The 21663-nt window shown below is 36.1% G+C and overlaps 1 protein-coding gene across 1 annotated transcript in view; it reads left to right on the top strand.

Annotated features, from left to right (window-relative positions):
* The window catches only part of MALRD1 (MAM and LDL receptor class A domain containing 1), a 595589-nt gene that overhangs the window by 478023 nt on the left and 95903 nt on the right, over positions 1–21663 (top strand). The window contains exons 35-36 of the mRNA XM_069547391.1: positions 7667–7792; positions 15527–15593. Coding sequence (XP_069403492.1) covers positions 7667–7792; positions 15527–15593 — 193 coding nt within the window. The remainder of the gene's footprint in view (positions 1–7666; positions 7793–15526; positions 15594–21663) is intronic.

Consider the following 21663-nt stretch of genomic DNA (forward strand, 5'->3'; position numbering starts at 1 on the left):
ATATCCAATTTGTTTAAGTAAGTGGACAAAAATAAGTATGGTTTAATTATATGGGAAAATAACCCCAAACTAGGAACATTCTTCTCATTGATATTCCTCTGAAAGAAATCAATTCACCATGAAGATTTTTATTTCATCAGATGTATCAGTCAGTGTCCTGACAAGAAATAGATGGCATGTTGATATTATGCAATTTTAGGCTATTTTAATAAAGGAATTATTTATTAGGGGAATAATAAGCATAGGAAAACCACAAGGAGGTCTTTTGTCACCCATAGAACAAAGGATGAGAGAGGAGGGAACAGCTGTTTGTATCTAGAGTCGAGGGGAGCTACTTGATAAAGGACGTGGCATTTGTAATGGGAGCAGCTAACCATTGGTAATCTCACAGTCTCTTCCTCTGCATTAACCTCCCACTGGTGGTACCCATCAATCAAACCCAATCAAAGCTAGAAGACAAAGACAGATGTTCTACCTCCTGGGGCCCAGAGCAAGGAGAGAAGACGGAGATGGATCAAGAGAGGCACATGGATGCTGTCTATCAATAAGAGAGATAACTGTGACCAGTGGACAGGGAGGTGAATAGTTTAACTGCTATCTAACTTTAATTGATGGGCTTCCCAGGTGACACTAGTGGTAAAGATTCCACCTGCCAATGAATGAAATGCAAGAGATGCAAGTTCAATCTCTGGGCTGAAGATTCTCTGGAGGAGGGCATGGCAACCCACTTCAATATTTTTGCCTGGAAAATCCCATAGACAGAGGAGCCTGGCAGACTACAGTCCACAGGTTTGTGAAGGTTGGCCATGACTGAGCGACTGAGCACACACAACTTTTTTGTTTATGTTCCAGAAGTGGTTGATGTATTTTACAAAGTTAAGTGCCACTTCAAAAAATTAGGAGTGGGGTTGTGCTCCTAAGACTTATAGACCAACCTTTATCAACAGTTTTATTGGGGCCTTTCAATTTGTTGCTTCCCTGATAGCTCAGTTGGTAAAGAATCCACCTGCAATGAGGAGACCCCAGTTTGATTCCTGAGTTGGGAAGATCCCTGGAGAAGGGACAGGCTCCCTACTCCAGCATTCTTGGGCTTCCATTGTGACTCAGCTGGTCAAGAATCCACCTGCAATGCAGAAAACCTGGGTTCAATCCCTGCGTTGGGAAGATCCCCTGGAGGAGGGAAAGAATACCCACTCCAGAATTCTGGCCTGGAGAATTTCATGCTCTGTATAGTTCATGTGGTGACAAACAGTCGGACACAACTGAGCAACTTTCACTTTCAATTTGTTAGCTATGATCTCAGCACCCTATGTATAAAGATTACCCTTTGTATTTGACAGCTTCTTACAAAGGTGTTCCTCAGTTTATTCAATATGAAAATCATAGTGATTAAGTCTATTTTACAGAGGTATTCAAGAATTAAATGAATTAATGTGGCAAATTAAATAATATGAGCATTATTATCCTTTCCACATTAAATTATCTTTATAGTTTTATTTAAATTATTTAAGCTAAGATATTTTAATAAGAGTCCTGATTGGTTTTGTTCAGGGACAGAGTACATATCCATCCTGCTTCATGCTGGGTGTGCATCTGCCTTGAAGGGCTTGTCGCCTTCATTCTCATGGCACAAAACCATAGCTCCTCTAATGTTGGAAATGTTAATCTGCTACATATATGACCTTTCATTTTAATAGTAAATAGATACACAGCCATAGTCATATATGCTTTACTTTTGTGTATATTTCTTATGTAGCAGATATAATCTTCAGAAGGGATGTTACTTTATAGAAGTAACTTTGATAAGCCATCATTCATCAGCTGTTTATTTTGAATGTATCATCTACCTAAGCAAATGAGCTTAAAGCCATAAAATGCACTGTGATGCTTATTTTGGTTAGAAAGAGTATCAACCTCTAGGGTGATGACAGATTGAAATAAGTATTTTTATAGCTATGAAACCATAATGTTTGAAAGAGAATGTGGCAAAAGTTTATATTGTCCAAGGAAACTTTTTTTTTTCCTCCAGTTCATTTTTTTTAAATTTTTTTAATTTTAAAATCTTTAATTCTTACATGCGTTCCCAAACATGACCCCCCCTCCCACCTCCCTCCCCATAACATCTCTCTGGGTCATCCCCATGCACCAGCCCCAAGCATGCTGCACCTTACGTCAGACATGGACTGGCGATTCAATTCTTACATGATAGTATACATGTTAGAATTCCCATTCTCCCAAATCATCCCACCCTCTAAGGAAACAATTCCATTTACCATTGCAACGAAAAGAATAAAATACTTAGGAATATATCTACCTAAAGAAACTAAAGACCTATATATAGAAAACTATAAAACACTGATGAAAGAAATCAAAGAGGACACTAATAGATGGAGAAATATACCATGTTCATGGATCGGAAGAATCAATATAGTGAAAATGAGTATACTACCCAAAGCAATTTACAAATTCAATGCAATCCCTGTCAAGCTACCAGCCACATTTTTCACAGAACTAGAACAAATCATTTCAAGATTTGTATGGAAATACAAAAAACCTCGAATAGCCAAAGCAATCTTGAGAAAGAAGAATGGAACGGGAGGAATCAACTTGCCTGACTTCAGGCTCTACTACAAAGGAAACATTTTGAAACCTGATTCTCCTATAAATTTTATTTATAGCTTATTTGGACTAATTTTAGAAAATGTTTTGTTGTATGTGTATTCAGTTCAGTTCAGTTCAGTTGCTCAGTCATGTCCGACTCTTTGCAGCCCCATGAATTGCAGCACGCCAGGCCTCCCTGTCTATCACCAACTCCCACAGTTCACTCAAACTCACATCCATCGAGTCTGTGATGCCATCCAGCCGTCTCATCCTCTGTCGTCCCCTTCTTCTCCTGCCCCCAATCCCTCCCAGCATCAGAGTCTTTTCCAATGAATCAACTCTTCGTGTGAGGTGGCCAAAGTACTGGAGTTTCAGCTTTAGCATCATTCCTTCCAAAGAACACCCAGGACTGATCTCCTTTATAATGGACTGGTTGGATCTCCTTGCAGTCCAAGGGACTCTCAAGAGTCTTCTCCAACACCACAGTTCAAAGCATCAATTCTTCAGCACTCAGCCTTCTTCACAGTCCAACTCTCACATCCATACATGACTACTGGAAAAACCATAGCCTTGACTAGACGGACCTTTGTTGGCAAAGTAATGTCTCTGCTTTTGAATATGCTATCTAGGTTGGTCATAACTTTCCTTCCAAGGAGTAAGTGTCTTTTAATTTCATGGCTGCAATCATCATCTGCAGTGATTTTAGAGCCCCCAAAATAAAGTCTAACACCGTTTCCATTGTTTTCTCATCTATTTCCCATGAAGTGATGGGACCAGATGCCATGATCTTCATTTTCTGAATGTTGAGCTTTAAGCCAACTTTTTCACTCTCCTCTTTCACTTTTATCAAGAGGCTTTTTAGTTCTTCTTCACTTTCTGCCATAAGGGTGGTGTCATCTGCATATCTGAGGTTATTGATATTTCTCCTGGCAATCTTGATTCCAGCTGTGCTTCTTCCAGCCGAGCATTTCTCATGATGTACTCAGCATATAAGTTAAATAAGCAGGGTGACAATATATAGCCTTGACGTACTCCTTTTCCTATTTGAAACCAGTCTGTTGTTCCATGTCCAGTTCTAACTGTTGTTTCCTGACCTGCATATTAATAATGGATAAAAAGAAAGTAATGATTCCATTTGTTTTCCTACTTTCAGTCCTTTGCTGTGTAGGTGTCAATAAGTATTCATCACATATGTAAAAGTAAGTTTTCCACCTACTTTTAAAACCCAATTTTAATAAGTATTCATTAACTTTAATATTATATCATTTAACATACCATAGAAACTAAGATTTTAGTTTCTAATTTCATTAAGTGAAAGGCCAATTTTAAATTATCTAAACTGTAAATTTTCTATAAAAAGACTAGAGTTGAATTTTCTACAAATTGAAACCATGTGTTTTCTTATATATATTTTTGTCTTTCAATGCTACTTGGGCTATGGTTGAACATTTATATCATTTAAAGTTAGAACTTTTCATTGTGCAATAAATTTGAAACTACACTATCAGTCATACTAAAAATTGGGTTAAGGAATATTAATTGGGTTAGTGTTTCTGAGATAAGAAGGGTCCAAAATAATGCTCTACAAGTAGATAAGTACCATCATCTTTGTGTACACATTTCAACACATTGTTTAAAACCTTAAAACTGTCCTCTTGTATGATCTCTCAGCTCCTAGCAATGCAAAACAATGATAAAATGCATATGCATACATTGTTGTTGTTCAGTTGCTCAGTTGTGTCTTTTTGAGACCCCATGGATGGCAGCACACCAGGTTTTTCTGTTTTTCACAATCTCGCGGAGTTTGCTCAATCTCACATCCATTGAGTCAGTGATGCCATCCAACCATCTCATCATCTGTCCCCCACTTCTCCTCCTGCCCTCAATCTTTCCCAGCATCAGGGTCTTTTCCAATGAGTCCACTCTTCGCATTAGGTGGCCAAAGTATTGGAGCTTCAGCATCAGTCCTTCCAATGAATCTTCAGGGTTGATTTCCTTTAGAATTGACTCTTTGATCTCCTTGCAGTCCAAGGGTTTCTCAAGTATCTTCTCCAGCACCACAGTTTGAAAGCATCAATTCATCAGCTCTCAGTCTTTGTGGTCCAACTCTCGCCTCCGTACATGACTACCGGCAAAACCATAGCTTTGACCATGGGGACCTTTGTCGTATACATATATAGATGGGCATATTGATGCAAGTTTTTAGCCATGCATCCATATTTTTAAACTTATTTTGGTTTGCTCTGGGTCTTCTTGCTAGTGGGTCTACTCCCCAGTCGCCATGATCTGACCTCTCACTGTGGTGGCTTCTCTTGTTGTGGAGCACAGGCTGTAGGCACGTGTGCTTCGGTAATGTGGCTTCTGGGCTCTAGAGACACAATCCTTTATTGTTTTTACAAACATCTCTTCATCTTATAAGAGTTGGAAAATTATTTTGTTTCTTAGTTTGCTTGGTTTGGAATATTATTTATCTTGTCAATGTATATCCTAAAACTATTTTACCCTTTGGAAAAGCTTAAAGAGCTTTTCCCCTAGCTTTTTCTCCTAGCACTTTAGCCATTTCTACAGTCTGGTTCCAGCCTTTGGTTTTAGATTTGTCTCTCATACCTCTTCACAGAAATTCTCTAGCCTAGGCAAACTGCTTTACTTACTGTTCCAATATCAAAAGTATTGATTCCCAATCTGTAGATTTGATTTCCACTCTGCTAAATGGATTTTATCTGAAAGCATTAAAATGTAAATTAAAATATAGAGAATATCTCAAGACTCTATTCCTACTTTCCCCCTCTACAGACTTCCCTATACTAAAGGAATCTTTTGTTTCTGTCATACTTACCTATACCAATGCTTTTCTAGCTAAGTCTGGCCTTATGACATTTCTCATATTTACTTTGAAACATTAATCATTCTTATATTGTTATCTTCATTTTGTTGCTCCATATGTTTTGATTACTGTTTTCAAAATCTCTTTCCTGCACTTACCAGTGGAAGTACAAAGTATAATGTCTTACTTACAGTAAGGCAGCTCAATATTATTTATTGGTGTGAATTAATGTTCTAGCAGGAAGAATCACTCAATGAAGAGTATCACTTGAATTTTTCAGATCTAGCAGTTTTAGTCAATGAAAATATATACTCTTAAAAACATTTTTATATCCTACTTGACATTAAATGGTGATAGGAAGTTCTCAAATCAAACTTGTCAATAACCTTTGATCAATAATCTATGATTCAAATAAACAACTCCTTCCAACCTATAAATATACTTAAAAAAGAAAAATTGTGACCTAACTGACAAAATCTGTGCAAGACCAATATATGGGGAAGTTTACTCCTGAGTATTCTAAAACTATCAATTTAGCTTGAAAATTTTGAGCTTAATTGTCTTTATTCTAGTAGTAGTACTTCATAGATCAGTCTTTTACAAATTTTTGGCAGCAGCTTTGGGTTAAAATATTCGTATAAGGGATACAAGAATACAGTTATAGGACTAAGAGTAGCATCTGAGGAAGGTCAAGTACTTTTCAGGACTAGATTGCCATTGAGCTGTCAGTAGTCTTAATGGGCATCCATAAAGGCAGTTTTCTGAATTAGCCAAAGTCTTATGCACAAGATTTATGTTTGCCCCTTGAAATCAAGCCAGCAGCAGACTCTGGAAGTAGTGAATTACCTACATCATACATTGACAGTGCTATCAAGGCATGTAGTCATAGTGCCATGGGCAGCAGTGACCTTCACCATCACCTGGATCTAACAGATATCCAGTGACTACCCATGGCTTATGACCCAGGTGGAAATGGATGAACATTCAAACAAGTGGCAGTCTCTGCTAATTCAATAGCACATAATATAGAGATGTTAGGGGAGCAACAGAAGAACAAACAGAGATCTGCCTTGATATTAAAACTGACTAGTCTAAAATCAGTTCAGACCATAAAACATACACAAAGCATTTTATACATACATACGTGAATAATACTACATGATGCACACAGCTGGACAATGATGCTATTGACAGTTTTTTGAGGACATTTTAGTAAATTGATGTTTTCTTCATTAAGAACTCTATAGAGAACAGTGTGGAGATTCCTTAAAAAACTAGAAATAGAACTGCCTTATGACCCAGCAATACCACTGCTGGGCATACACATCGAGGAAACCAGAATTGAAAGAGACACGTGTACCCCAATGTTCATCGCAGCACTGTTTATAATAGGCAGGACATGGAAGCAACCTAGATGTCCATCAGCAGGCAAATTGATAAGAAAGCTGTGGTTACATATACACAATGGAGTATTACCCAGCCATTAAAAAGAATACATTTGAATCAGTTCTAATGAGGTGGATGAAACTGGAGCTGATTATACAGAGTGAAGTAAGCCAGAAAGAAAAACACCAATACAGTATACTAACGCATATATATGGAATTTAGAAAGATGGTAACGATAACCCTGTATGCAAGACAGCAAAAGAGACACAGATGTATAGAACAGTCTTTTGGACTCTGTGTGAAAGAGAGGGGGGCATGATTTAGGAGAATAGCATTGAAACATTTATAATATCATATAAGAAATGAATTGCCAGTTCAGTTTCGATGCAGGACCCAGGATGCTTGGGGCTGGTGCACTGGGACGACCCAGAGGGATGGTACGGGGAGGGAGGTGGGAGGGGGGTTCAGGATTGGGAACATGTGTACACCCGAGGTGGATTCATGTTGATGTATGGCAAAACCAATACAATATTGTAGAGTAATTAACTTCCAGTTAAAATAAATAAATTTAAATTTAAAGAATAAAATAAAAATAAGGCTTGAACAAGGAACTCTGATCAGTATTATGCGGCAGCCCAGAGGTGAGGGGAGTGTGAGGGAGAATGGATACAGGAATACAGACGGCTGAGTCTGTGCTGTTCACCTGTTACTACCATAATCAACTGGACTCCAATACAGAATAGATTCTTAAAAATTTTTAAATAATAAGGCTTGAGAAATGAAGGATAAAGCAAATTGGCTTATATTATTAGAAGAAATACATTTTTAAGTGATTATTATTGTTGTTTTCTTCAGCCGACAAGAGCTGTTCTCATGGAGATTTGACCTGCTCCTCTTCTAACAGCTGTATCCCAGTGCACAAGCGCTGTGATGGTTTTGCTGACTGCATGGATTTCCAACCTGATGAATCCAGCTGCTTAGGTAACTACCCATTGAAATATTCTTTGCAATATGAGTCAGTAACTTCACCTGTGCACAATAAAAATATTGAAACTTGAAATTCTAAATAACAGCAAACAGAATAATTACATTTCTGTTATTGGCTTAGTGGCAGGAGGAATGTTAATGTTATTTTGCTACATTTATAGAAATTTACAATATATAATACAATGAACTCATGCATACTCTATTTTAAAATGTTCACAAAATAAAAATCAAACAATTTTAATTTAATATAACTTACATTATTGGCATTTAATAATCTCCTCTTAGCAAATTGCTACTTTCTATAATAACCCTACATAATCTAATCTTATATAACACCTACATAATCTAATATGTTATTAATATTTTTAATTGTGCATTTTGCTCACCTCTTCCTAAGAACTCCCTATTTGCATGATCTAGTCATGCTTAAAAGTCAATTTATGAAACTTTAGACTAGCTGTTAAAGATTTTTCTTTCTTCTGACCCCAGAATATTTATAAGAGCTGATAATATGTTTTTGTGATTATACTTTTATCAAAACTGCTTTAATAGCCTCTAATTTGTTGTAGCACATTGTTAACATCTCTCCTGAGTAATTGAATTTTTATTTCATGCAGGGATATGTAAAATAAAAGATAGAGGCAATGTAAATGTCACAAATAAAAGATAATATGAGCTGGTGATAAAAGATAATATTCAATCACATTTTATAAATAAACTAGGGATATTTCATATTAAAACTATGACAGAATATATTCTTTGTATCTTTCAAGATAGAAAAACATTATGAGATAAGCAACAAAGGCAAGATATTTAAAATCAAATCATAGTTCAAAAATATTTTTTATGCTGCTAAAAATGAGTTCTTGCACAGCACTGAATTTTAGGAGCACAAAGGGAAATCAAGAAGTGGGCAAATCTGATCCCATAAAATATGCAAAGATGAATGCTCTTTGACTTTATGTCTCTATTAGGCATGCTTATACATCAGATCAGATATCCAAAAGGACGTGTTCTTACTTTGAAGAGAGATCTTACTCTAAGAATGGTATTAATGAAATAAGTCCATTCTTTGGAGAAGGAAATGGCAATCCACTCCAGTACTATTGCCTGGAAAATCCCACAGACAGAGGAGCCGGTAGGCTACAGTCTATGGGGTCACAAAGAATCGGACACAACTGAGCAACTTCCTTTGAACTTATGAAGATACAGCACTTATGTCCAGTACTCATATTTATCTATATAAAACTGGGATTTTTTTTCAAGATAGTCCTATCTGAGAACAAGTATGTTGCAACATGTTGCAGTTCACTGTCTACTTTGACATATTCTGTCTTTTAAAATATGGTCAGAAAAACAGAAGACCTGTCATTCATACTGTATGATGGACGATCTGTAGATAATATTATAGTACACATTTTTGTGGCCTGTCATTTCAGTCACTCAAAAATTCACTTAGTTCATTTACAAAGAATAGGTCATATTGCCACAGCTGTTGGGTAAGAATGAAATACAGAACTAGTGAAACAGTTTTCATAAAAAAAGATCCATATTATCTATTCCTTTATTTATATTTTTATGCCTTTTAGTTTGTCAATCAAATATGATAAATTTATGTTTCTGTTTTTAAGAATGCCTTTATACCTCATCAATGCTAAAGTGTGTCTATGCATACTATACCTTCCTCTTTTCAAACATCATATTATCTTAAGGTCAGCGTTTCACAGACTTTTATGAGCCCAATCTTACAGCATCCAATAATTCTCCCAGTGGTCACACAACAGATGGTGAGCAGCTGGTCTCCCCTCACCTCAAGGTTAAGGTCATTAACCAAAACATCAAGCTCAGGCACTGCAGGAGTGTTGCAGGTTAAGTATATTTCAATGAGTCCTATTTGTTCTCAAGTTACCCTAAAAAGGAATATTATTTTCAAGTTTTGGTTGTTAGGCAACAGAAAATTATTAAACAGAATATGTCTCAGTTAATTTACATTGGAAGTCTTTTTTCAGTCATTTGCAGTAGTAGAGTTAATAAAGATTATGTTAAAGTGATACTGTAATTGTGATAATCATTATTTAAAGGAGAATTAGGGAAAGGCACACAAAATGTAGTTATCAGATGAGATAGTATTAATTTAATATTTGAACAACAATAATAATATAGCTTAATAAAGTTTCAGAGCTTCTAAAAACCAAACCAAAAGATAACACAAAAACGTCTCATACAAGTACTTGTGAAGCTTTTTCAAGTTTCTGAAATGCAGTTTATCCCCCCTGCTGTCCCTGAGCTGGGATTTCAAGACAAAGAAAAGTCTCTGCCCACTAGGAATTTAGTTTGCTGCACAATTTTCTGGTGAACTCTTATAATCTATAGAGCTTCTGAAACTACATACAGTGTACTGTATATATGTATGTTTAACCCATGGCAGTGCCTAAATACCACATAATATCAAGAAACACAACAGGTAATAGAAATTCTGAACTGAATAGCAAATTATTTGACATTTTTAGACTAACAGGGTTTAGAACTAGAGGACCAAAATTTAAACATCTGGTGTTCCCTTGCTGTTAACTTAAGCAAATTATACTATTAACCAGTTTCTTCCTCCGCTAAAAAAAAAAAAGAAGAAGAAGAAGAAGAAAAATATGGAATATAGGGATATACCACTTAATGCTGTGAAGAATAAATGAAGTAACATCAGTAAAATTCTTGGGACTCTTGCTGTATGTCTCTGATAGAGCAGGTCTTCTGTAAATGGTAGTGAGATGGTGGTCATGATGATAGAAGGAAAATAAGAGAATTTGGAGAGAACAGTGGTAATATAAATTAAGTTCCATGGTAAACTCAAAGAACCCCCTAATAGGACTTCCCTTGTGGTCCAGTGGCCAAGACTCCATGCTCCCAAAGCAGAGGACTCAGGTTTGATTCCTGGTTGGGGAACTAGATCCTACATGCCCCAATTAAGAATCTGGCATGCCGCAACGAAGATTGAAGATCCTGCGTGTGGCAACTAATACCCAGGAGAGCCAAATAAATAAATAAATTGTATCATTTTAAAAAAGAGAACACCACATATTGAGAAATGGATGAGAACAATCATTTAATACTTTATTCATACCACTCACTGCTATAAAAATGTCCAGTTCAGTCGCTCAGTCGTGTCCAACTCTTTGTGATCCCATGGACTACAACACACCAGGCTTCTCTGTCCATCACCAACTCCTGGAGTTCACTTGAACTCATGTCCATTGAGTCAGTGATGGCATCCAACCATCTCATCCTCTGTCGTCCTGTTCTCCTCCTGCCCTCAATCTTTCCCAGCATCAGGGTCCTTTCCAATGAGTCAGTTCTTTGCATCAGTTGGCCCAAGTATTGGAACTTCAGATATCAGTCATTCCAAATTTATCTTCCCAGAAGTCCTATAAAAGAAGATCATCTTCATTTTAAACATGAAGAACTTTATACCCAACCCAACAACAATACGTAAATCATTAAATAAGTCATGTATCACAGAGGGAAAACCAAGACTCACATGATTGTCAGTCTTCCTTATAGTCTACCATAGAATAGTCATCACTACTCTAGTAGTGGATAATAGTTTCCATGCAACTGAGAAGGGGAAAATATATATATATATATATGAAATATAAATATAAAGATATATGATTATATTATATATAAATATTATATAGAGTGAAAAGTGAAATTGAAAGTCGGTCATGTCTCACTCTTTGTGACCCCATGGGCTATACAGTCCATGGAATTCTCCAGGCCAGAATACTGGAGTGGGTCACCAAGGAATCTTCCCAACCTAGGGATCAAACCCAGGTCTCCCACATGACAGGTGGATTCTCTACCAGCTGAGCCACCAGGGAAGCCCAAATATTGTATAAGGATATATAAGCATATTTTATAAATATATATGTGTAAAAATATTTTATATAAATATATATTTGTGTGTGCCTAATGCAGATTATTTAGATTTAAGCTTAAAAGTTACTTTTGTTTTTATACTCATCACTTGTCCAACTTATATGTGTTTTCTGCTTATCTAAAGTGAGAGTGAGACTGAATGTGAATCCTTTCCAGAATGGTATTTCCACATAGTTAATAGTGAGTTGTATAGGCTTCCAGACACATGGTTATGATAAACAATTCAAGAGGGTACAAGGCAGTGAGATATTTGTGTTGATAATTCTAACATACAGCTTATGGATTTCTAGCTCCCAACTATTCATTTATCTACTAAATATTTTTTGTATCTTCATTACTATCTGGTGTCCATGTCTTTCCCCATTTCATTCTCTGCTCTCCGCTGTAAATTGTTTTGCATAAATTAAAGATGAAAATGCTTGTACTGTTTCTGCCCATTATCTTTATAAAGAACTTGGTTTTAAGGCCAAAACTTAGAAAAACTTTTTCACAGAGATAATCTAGAAATCTTTGTTCACCCAGACACCGGGATTCACTCTTTATTGCAGCCGATGCCTGTGTTCTTTCTGCTGTGCTCCACTCTCTTGTGTAAGAAAATATATAATTAGATTCCCACAAAATCATTCTGATGTAAAGCAAGCATCAAAGCAAATTTTAATAACTCTAGAAAAAAAATCTGCAGCTGTGTATTATATTTTGACACTGTGGAGTATCAGACATTCTATTTTTTTTATTATTAAAACACAGCTCTTACTTGAGGAAGATTAAAATTGTACCTAAGACAAAAAAAATAATAAAATGGCTAATCTAACAAGGTATGTATCTATTTATTCTCTATCAAATTCATAGAGTATTTTTAGTCAGACTAGCTAATTTCTTATTTATGAAGGAAATTTCACATCTGCTCTGCTCAGTCAAGTCTGCCGTCAGTGCCTGAGGGGGGGCATCTCTTTATGCTCATTTCCAGCCCTGCACTTTCCTCTTGAAGTTACACAGGAGGATTTGGGGAAAGCAAGACAGGAAATATACCCCTAGAAAAGCAAAACACTGCAAAGTTTTGAAATGAAATATATACAAAACACATGGTATATTTCAAGTTTGTTCCCAGAATGAAGCCTTTCTTCTTCCCTGTTTTCCTCTTTTCTGATGCCTCTACCAGCCCCTTCTGAACTTTCAGTGACTGACTTGACAATCTGACTCTTTAGACTCATGGTTTCCTTCAATGGATAATACCTACATAATGTCTCTATTTCTCCTCTTTACTTTTCTGCTATGCCTCATGAAAATCAACCTTCCTCTGCCCAAGTAAATGATTTCTCTATCTGTGTTAATATTTCACCCTTCTTCAGACCTAAAAATCTGCCCACTGAATACTTCCATTTGGATGTCCCTTAGGCACCTAAAACACAGCATCATTGTTCCCTTTAAAATCTTCCTTCCCCATAAATTCCACAACTCAAGGAATCAAGGCATCAATTAATAAGTAGCCCAGTCAGAAATCTAAATATCATCCTTGACTTTCCCAAAATGTTTCAGTCCCAATATTTAAATATCTCATAAATTCCCAGAACTCTGAATGTTCCCATTCCATCTCTTTCATTCAGGCATTCCTGGGTGGTGACATACACCCAGATTTTTTGCCTTTGCCCTTCTGTTGACTGTAAACTCTGTAGCCAGAATTATCTTTCTAAAGCATAAGCCATACCACTTCCCTTCTTTTTTTTTTTTTTAGTTTTTTATTATTTAAATTTTAAAATCTTTAATTCTTACATGCATTCCCAAACATGAACCCCCCTCCCACCTCCCTCCCCATAACATCTTTCTGGGTCATCCCCATGCACCAGCCCCAAGCATGCTGCATCCTGCGTCAGATATAGACTGGCGATTCAATTCACATGATAGTATACATGTTAGAATGTCATTCTCCCAAATTATCCCACCCTCTCCCTCTCCCTCTGAGTCAAGCGTAGCTGCCTAGGATAAAGTTTAAACTCACTGAGCCCAGATGATCTGGTCCCTGTGTGTCTATGACCTTCTCTCATAATTTGTATTATCAACAACCCAGTCTGGTGGAACATCCCTCAGTTTCTCAAATACATCACAATCTTTTCTCATACCTTTGTGTCTTTATGTTTACCTTAACACACACACATAGACACACAGACAGACACAGACACAGACACACACACACACACACACACACACACACACATACCCCTATCCAAATAAAGCTCTTCTGGAGCTTTTCCTTATTGGTCAAATTTTTCTTAGGTTCTCTCCTTGGTGTCCCCATTACCCTTGTTACATTTATTACAAAGTAGATTACTTTTAATGCCATATTTTAATTCCCTAGTAACTTTTTACATCCTCTATGAAGCTGGAAGGTCAATGAGAGCAGAGGCTGTGCCTATATCATTTTTAGATCAACATTTCTCAAACACATATTATGATCCTGATGTTCTATTAACATTCTCAACAGCCCTATGAGATAGGTACTATTTTTAACCCTGTTTAACAGAGAGAAACCTGAGGCACAGAGAGACTAACTACCTTGCTCTGAATCACACAGCTAATAGACTGAGCTGAGATTTCGACTCAGGTGGTCTGGCTCCAGTACCCTCAGCCTTAACAGCTATGAAGCTTCCTATATTATTTATCATTCCATATCCAGTGCCTAGCCAAGTGCCAGACATAGAATATGGGCTCAAAATAGATGTGTGGATTACACACTAAAAGCAGTGTAGTCTTCTCAACTACTGGAGTTATGATAGCCTAATCAGAGAAGAATTGTCTCCTATAAGAAAGGAGGTGTGAAGAAGCCAAAAAGAGTAGAGAGGGGGTTAAGTGAGTAGGGAAATTGGCAAGTTTCAGTGGATCGGGATCGTGTAGTGACAATACAAGGAGACACTGTAAAGGAAAGAGCTGAAATCACTAATCACTTCTTTTTTATTGGAGTATAATTGCTTTACACTGTTGTGTTAGTTTCTGCTGGACAGCAATCTGAATCAGCTGTTATGCATACATGTATCCCCTCCCTCTTGAGTCTTCCACCCCCAGCCCCTATCCCAACCCTCTAGGTTATCACAGAGCACACCCAGCTAAAGCTCTGCTATACAGCAGCCTCCCACTAGCTACTTGTCTTCCACATTGTAGTGTAATGGGGAGAGCAACACTAACCACTTCTACAGGCATGACTGCATGAAACTATTTAGCTTCTTTTTAACTTATAAACAAACCATCTTTGAAAATAAATGTTCATGCTAACCTAGAACTCAGGAATGATACAAGCAGCAAAATAAGCAGGTTCAGGGCGGTGAGGATCCATTTGAGCTGTGTTGACGTCTGTCACAAACATGGAGGGTAGGACAAAATTCTGCGTACAAGTGACATTTTATCAGAATGACAGTCACCTATGTGAAGCATTTATCTGCCATGATATAGTGACTGGTGTGTGAAACTGAAGAAATGTTTCAGTAAAGAAAACGTTTCAGTATAATCACAAAGATGTCATACAGACCTTCTAAATAAGTAGATTGTACCTAATCTATGGGGAAAGAAAGTCTTAGGACCAAGCACTGGGCATGTATAAGGAATGAACACATCCAGAGCAGTGGGGAGCACTGAACAAATTTGGGTGTACAGGAAAGTAGCCTAAACAAATTCCTGTGCTTTTAGCAAGTAGGAAGCAATTTATTCTCCATGATTAGATTTAATGTCTTGATTAATAGTAATATGTCTTCCTTCTTCCTGGTAATATTTATAATTAACTGTGGGTTTTGGGTTACTTCTTTTTAGAGTGTCCAAGAGGTTACTGCAGAAATGGTGGGACTTGTATGGTGGAGAAAAACGGTCCATTGTGTCGGTAAGAATAATTGCCTTTTTAAATTTTTTTAAACATTTATTATAGTCATCTTGTTTTTCTTGAGGCTGATCTAAGAGAGCATAATCAACATGTTATTAAGGTAAAAACAGTGAATAATGGCAGTATTAATATTTGTCCATTTGAGTGTGAGAAAGGAATATTTGATATTTAGGAAAATATCAATGATGTCACATGATTTTATATCTCTCAGCATTCATTTTATATTGTATGGGATATATAGTTTTAATAATATTCATTATTTCTTGTTTTTAATTTTTGTATCAGATTATAAAAAGATTTCATATAGATATAATCTTATTTCAGATAAACATAATGTCTGTATTTCCTATCTCCCTTTTTATTTCATGTTCTATATTTTTCTTTTCTAACAAGACAAGAATAAAATTAATTCATAAGTAAAACCTTTTTCTGGTTTATTCAATGGATGTTTATGAGTAGATAAAGTTAAGGTACAGATAAGAAATATATTTACATAGTTAAAGCAAAAATATTCAGAAAGAGTTCTTGTGATTTCTTCTGGGAATTATTTATATTGCCTATCAAAGATGGCTTAAACTTTTGTCTCTCACCCTTTAGGGAATATCATTGAAAACAGTTTCATAAATTCTAAAGGAAATGATGCATATTCCATTATATTTGTGTTTATGATTTTTTATTCTAACAGACCCGTGTATATATTACTTTGCTTATTAGAGAAATGGTTTCAGGTTGACACTCAAGTCATAACAAAGCACACAAAAGTATTAATATCTGGAAAAACTCATTAATAGTTGTTTAAATTCTTCTATCCTTCTGAGTCAACACTCATATTTTAGAAAAATTCATTTATCACTTTAAAAGACAGCAAACACATCTACCAAGGAGAACAACAAAAATTTTTATGATGAAATACTACACTATTTTAACATTGTTGAAACAGAAATATTAATGTGTTTCTCAAAGCTTTTGGCTCTCAAATTCACTACATAATTTAACTCACAACATCTTAGCAAAATTATACTTTTCCCTGTATCAGTTTCCATGGAAATTAGCTTTCTACAAACTATGACTTCATGGAAATACAGGATACATATTACTAATTTCTAAAAATCTTGTGGAAGAAACTGAGAAAGATGGCATAAATATTTATTGAACATCAGCTGAGTGGGTAATGTTTAGTATCAACTGTTTACAATAAGGAGGTTCCAGTTTTTCTCTTTTCTAACCCTGATGGTTAGACAAAAGCTCCCAACTGTAGTTAGTCTCAGCTGAGCAAGCAAAGAGTTTTGCGTTCTTGGCAACATCCTCGGGTGCTTAAATAAACTTTAAAATTTGAAATCCAGATGGTGATGTTTGAAACTTGTTTCTCTCAAGTGAGGAAACTGATGTGGGGGGAAAAGATATGACAAGAGAATTGAGAGAGAGCTAGACTAAAGAAAGAAATTAAGGCAGCAAAATGTATTGAGTTGGCCCAAAACTTTGTTCGGATTTTTCACAAGATCTTATGGAAAAAACCCGCATGGAGTTTTTGGTCAATGCAATATAAAGGAATTCACTGACTGGAAAGCCAATGAAATATTTTACTATGTTACTTTGCATAATAAATAATACTTTTCAAATAGCTAGCTAACTGTAATTACCATCAATATAAACAACTGGTCTGAGGGCTCTCTGCTCCATAGGGGTGAAAAATATGACTTTTAAACATTTTTCTCGTAGTATAATATGGTAGCCTTTTCATTCAAATTTTTATTTCTTTAAATGGTGAACTGCAGAAGAGACATGTGTATTGTAATAAAGTTTTTTAAAAGCATAGAATAGTGTATGAAGCAAAAGTAGAAATCCCAATACCTAAATTCTCCTCTTGAGTAGTATGGGTTATATCCACATGGCTTTCTTTTCACACACACACACACACAAGCACACATTTATTTCTTACAGAAATGTGAATTACACTTTACAATACACGATGTACTGTGTATGTGTGTTTTCTTTATGCTTCTTCATGAAAGGCCATGCTGTTCTTCCGCATCCGTCAGCATAGCTCTAGATCTACCACTTACTGGTTGTGTGTTATTGGGTGAATCCGCTAATCTGACTGTGTTTCAGCTTCTTCTTTGTTAAAATGGAGAAAATAAGTGCACTCATAGAGCCTCCTAGAGCCGTTAAGAGATTTAAAGGGGTTAATATACGTAAGACATTCTGCAAAAAGCCTGACGCATAAGACGTTATAGGAATGCTACCCATTATTATTACTATGCCACTAATTTATACTGTGTAGTATATAGTATTCAATATATGGGCTTGTCATCATTTAATTAACCCCATTAATCCTATTACTGGCTGTTTTGTTCTTAAACATTTTGTTTCACAGTTATATTGCAATACCCGTCCTTTGACTTGTTCTTGTACATTTCCTTATTTTAAGCATAATGTGTCTTTCTGTAATGCCAAATAACAACGTAAATTATTTCTAATGGCACTTAGTGTCGATTCATTTCCAGTTAAATTTAGCATCCAGTTCATTTGTACATACAGATATTCATTTTTGGATATAAGGTTAAATGAAGACAGCTTTAGAATACAGTTTTAGAGTAACTCTAGGGTACTTTGGAAAGGTGTTGGCTTTATATCAAGCCCTATTCTCTCATTCCCAAGAGTGGGAATTCATTGTCATTCTTATCCAAACAAATAAGGACAGAAGTCCAAAGCCCATCTCTCATTCAGGCCACTGTGGATACAAGAATTTCATGGTTTCCTGAGGAAACTTGTCAGAAAAGCCTTTGAACTTCCTCTTAGAATCTGTGAGAAAGGACCTTCAGGCTTAATCTACAGTCCCAGAGGAAAGAGACTTTATAAGGTCATTCATATTGCTAGGAGCTTGTAATTATTCACAAGAGTAGAAGCTACAAGGTGAATCATGGTTTCCCATTACTTGAGAAACACTAATAGCTTGGCATGTTCAATGACTTAGGAAGCAAACCATGAGCCAAAAGATTCTTCACCTGAGGAGGCTTGATTATTATATTATTTCAATATACCAGCATGTTTATTAGAAAAAAGAGTGAGCTATGTAATATAAATTCCAAGTTAATATGGAGGGCAGGAAAGAAGTTACAAGAAAGAAAAGAAAATCAAGTTAGCCAGGCTAAGAAAGAGAAATAGGAAACAGCATTAAATTTAAAGTACTTATACAATTACATACATATACATAAGTTTACTATATACATATTTATTTCATATATATTTTTATTGTATAAACATTATATGTTATATTTTTATTTCACATATATTTAATTTTAAACAAAAATATATTTAGAAGATGAACTGAAAAAAGGCAGGAAAAAAACGATTTGACAAATGAGTACAAAAATACACAGTGGTAACTTTAATATCAAAACCCCACAAAATTATAGTATAAGCACATTTTTAAAAGGTTATATTGCTAAATTAAAATGATACATTCTAAAAGTTACAAAAGACAAAAATCCCTATGAAGCCAACGACCTAGTAACAAAATACAGAAAGCAGCAGTTTCTAGATACCCAAAAGGAAAAAAAGGATGACAAAAGAAAATAAACACCTTTTTGGAAATTTTGAATACCATTTCTAGGAAGCCCTTAGGTGAGAAACGCATTTTAACCTGGAATTTTAAAAGACAATAAAGATGATAATTTCTCTTTTCTCATCTTCTCTCTGTGTCAGCATGTGAGAGTGAATCACAGTTTTTCTTCATCTGCTTTCTGAGATATCACTGGCCATCACTCTCACTTTGCTCTACTAGTTCCTTCTCCTTCTTGTAATACTGGAGTGCTCCAATACTCAGGGCTTGAAAGCCTTCTCTTTTCTGCCTACTTTCACTTACCATATGATCTCATCTAAGCTTGGGTTAATTTATTGACTTTGAAGAGTGTATTAGCAGTTCAAACCTATCCTACCAAATTCCACATTCTTAAATTCAGCTGCCAAGAATACATCAGACTTTATCTGGATATCTAATAGGCATCACAAATATAACATGTCCAAAAAGATCTTTTGCCTCGACAGGGCATCTTCTCTTTCTCCACGCTTTGCACACACTGTTACCTCTGCCTCAAGTTTTCTTTTTTTGCCTTATTTTCCCAAAGGATGCTTTTTAATACTTAAGATCCAATATAAATGGCATTTTCTTTGGATATCCTTTCCCATACCAACCAAGTAAAATGACTCAATGCTCCTTCTATGCTCCTCTATTGACTCTATGTTATTTTACAAGTCTTTGTTTTACTTCATTATCTATTTAAAACCTATCCATCCTATTAAGAAATATATTTCCAATGTAATTTCATTTTTTAATGACCATCAAAATTTGCTTTTCCCAATTTTTATTAGTTTTGTATATAAGAATAAAATCTTAGTTATGATCACAGACAGTTTTAAAAAAATAAATTACATATTTGTTGCAGAAAAGTTTGAAAACAAAGCTTTGTGATATAAAAAAAGTTTGCAATATGAACAGTAAAAATCAGTTGGAAAGGAAAATCAAAATATTAGTTCAATGAGGAAAAGGAGCTATTAAAAATTCTAACCATTAAAGGCAAACTTCTTCATGTATATTTTGTTGGAAGATAATGTGTATCCGGGGCTTCCCTCATAGCTAAGTTGGTAAGGAAATGGCCTGCAATTCAGGCCACCTGGATTCAATTCCTGGGTCGGGAAGATCCCCTGGAGAAGGAAATGGCAACCCACTCCAGTATTCTTGCCTAGAGAATCGCCATAGACAGAAGAGCCTTTCAGGCTACAGTCCATGAGGTCGCCAAGAGTCAGACACAACTTAGAGACTAAACCACCACCAATGTATATCCAGTGATATTTACATTTCAATGACAACATTTGAAAAAGTGGTCTAAGAGTTTTATTTTTACTAGCCTGGAGAGTGTATAATTTGAAATTGCTTAAAGTTAAGATTAAAAAAATAATAATAACTTTGACTTAAAGGAAATTCAAAATTTTTCAAAAATTCTTTTAGAGAGTGTGGGCAAAAATTTTGAAGCCAAAATAGAAAATAAATGTCATGGTTTTTGTACCTTTTCATCAGATCAGTTCAGTCACTCAGTCATGTCTGACTCTTTGTGACCCCACGGACTGCAGCATCCCAAGCCTGTCCATCGCCAACTCCCAGAGTTTACTCAAACTCATGTCCATTGAGTCGGTGATGCCATCCAACCATCTCATTCTCTGTTGTCCCCTTCTCCTGCCTTCAATCTTTCCCAGCATCAGGGTCTTTTCCAATGAGTGAGTTCTTCGAATCAGGTGGCCAAAGTACTGGAGTTTCAGCTTCAGCATCAGTCCTTCCAATGAATATTCAGGACTGATCTCCTTTAGGATGGACTGGTTGGATCTCCTTGCAGTCCAAGGGACTCTCAAGAGTCTTCTCCAACACCACAGTTCAAAAGCATCAATTCTTTGGTGCTCAGCTTTCTTTATAGTCCAACTCTCACATCCATATATGACTACTAGAGAAACCATAGCCTTGACTAGACAGACCTTTATTGGCAAAGTAATGTCTCTGCTTTTTAATATGCTGTCTAGGTTGGTCATAACTCTTCTTCCAAGGAGCAGGTGTCTTAATTTCATGGCTGCAGTCACCATCTGCAGTGATTTTCGAGCCCCAAGAAATAGTCTCTCACGGTTTCCACTGTTTCCCCATCTATTTCCCATGAAGTGATGGCACCAGATGCCATGATCTTAGTTTTCTGAATGTTGAGCTTTAAGCCAGATTTTTCACTCTTCTCTTTCACTTTCATCAAGAGGCTCTTTAGTTGTTCTTCGCTTTCTGCCAAAGGGTTGTGTCATCTGCATATCTGAGGTTATTGATACTTCTCCTGGCAATCTTGATTCTCGCTTGTGCTTCATCCACCCCAGCGTTTCTCATGATGTACTCTGCATAGAAGTTAAATAAGCAGGGTGACAATATACAGCCTTGACCTACTCCTTTCCCTATTTGGAACCAGTCTGTCGTTCCATGTCCAGTTCTAACTGTTACTTCCTGACCTGCACACAGATTTCTCAAGTGGCAGGTCAGGTGGTC

Source organism: Ovis canadensis, chromosome 13 (genome assembly GCF_042477335.2).
Source record: "Ovis canadensis isolate MfBH-ARS-UI-01 breed Bighorn chromosome 13, ARS-UI_OviCan_v2, whole genome shotgun sequence".
NCBI lineage: Eukaryota > Metazoa > Chordata > Mammalia > Artiodactyla > Bovidae > Ovis > Ovis canadensis.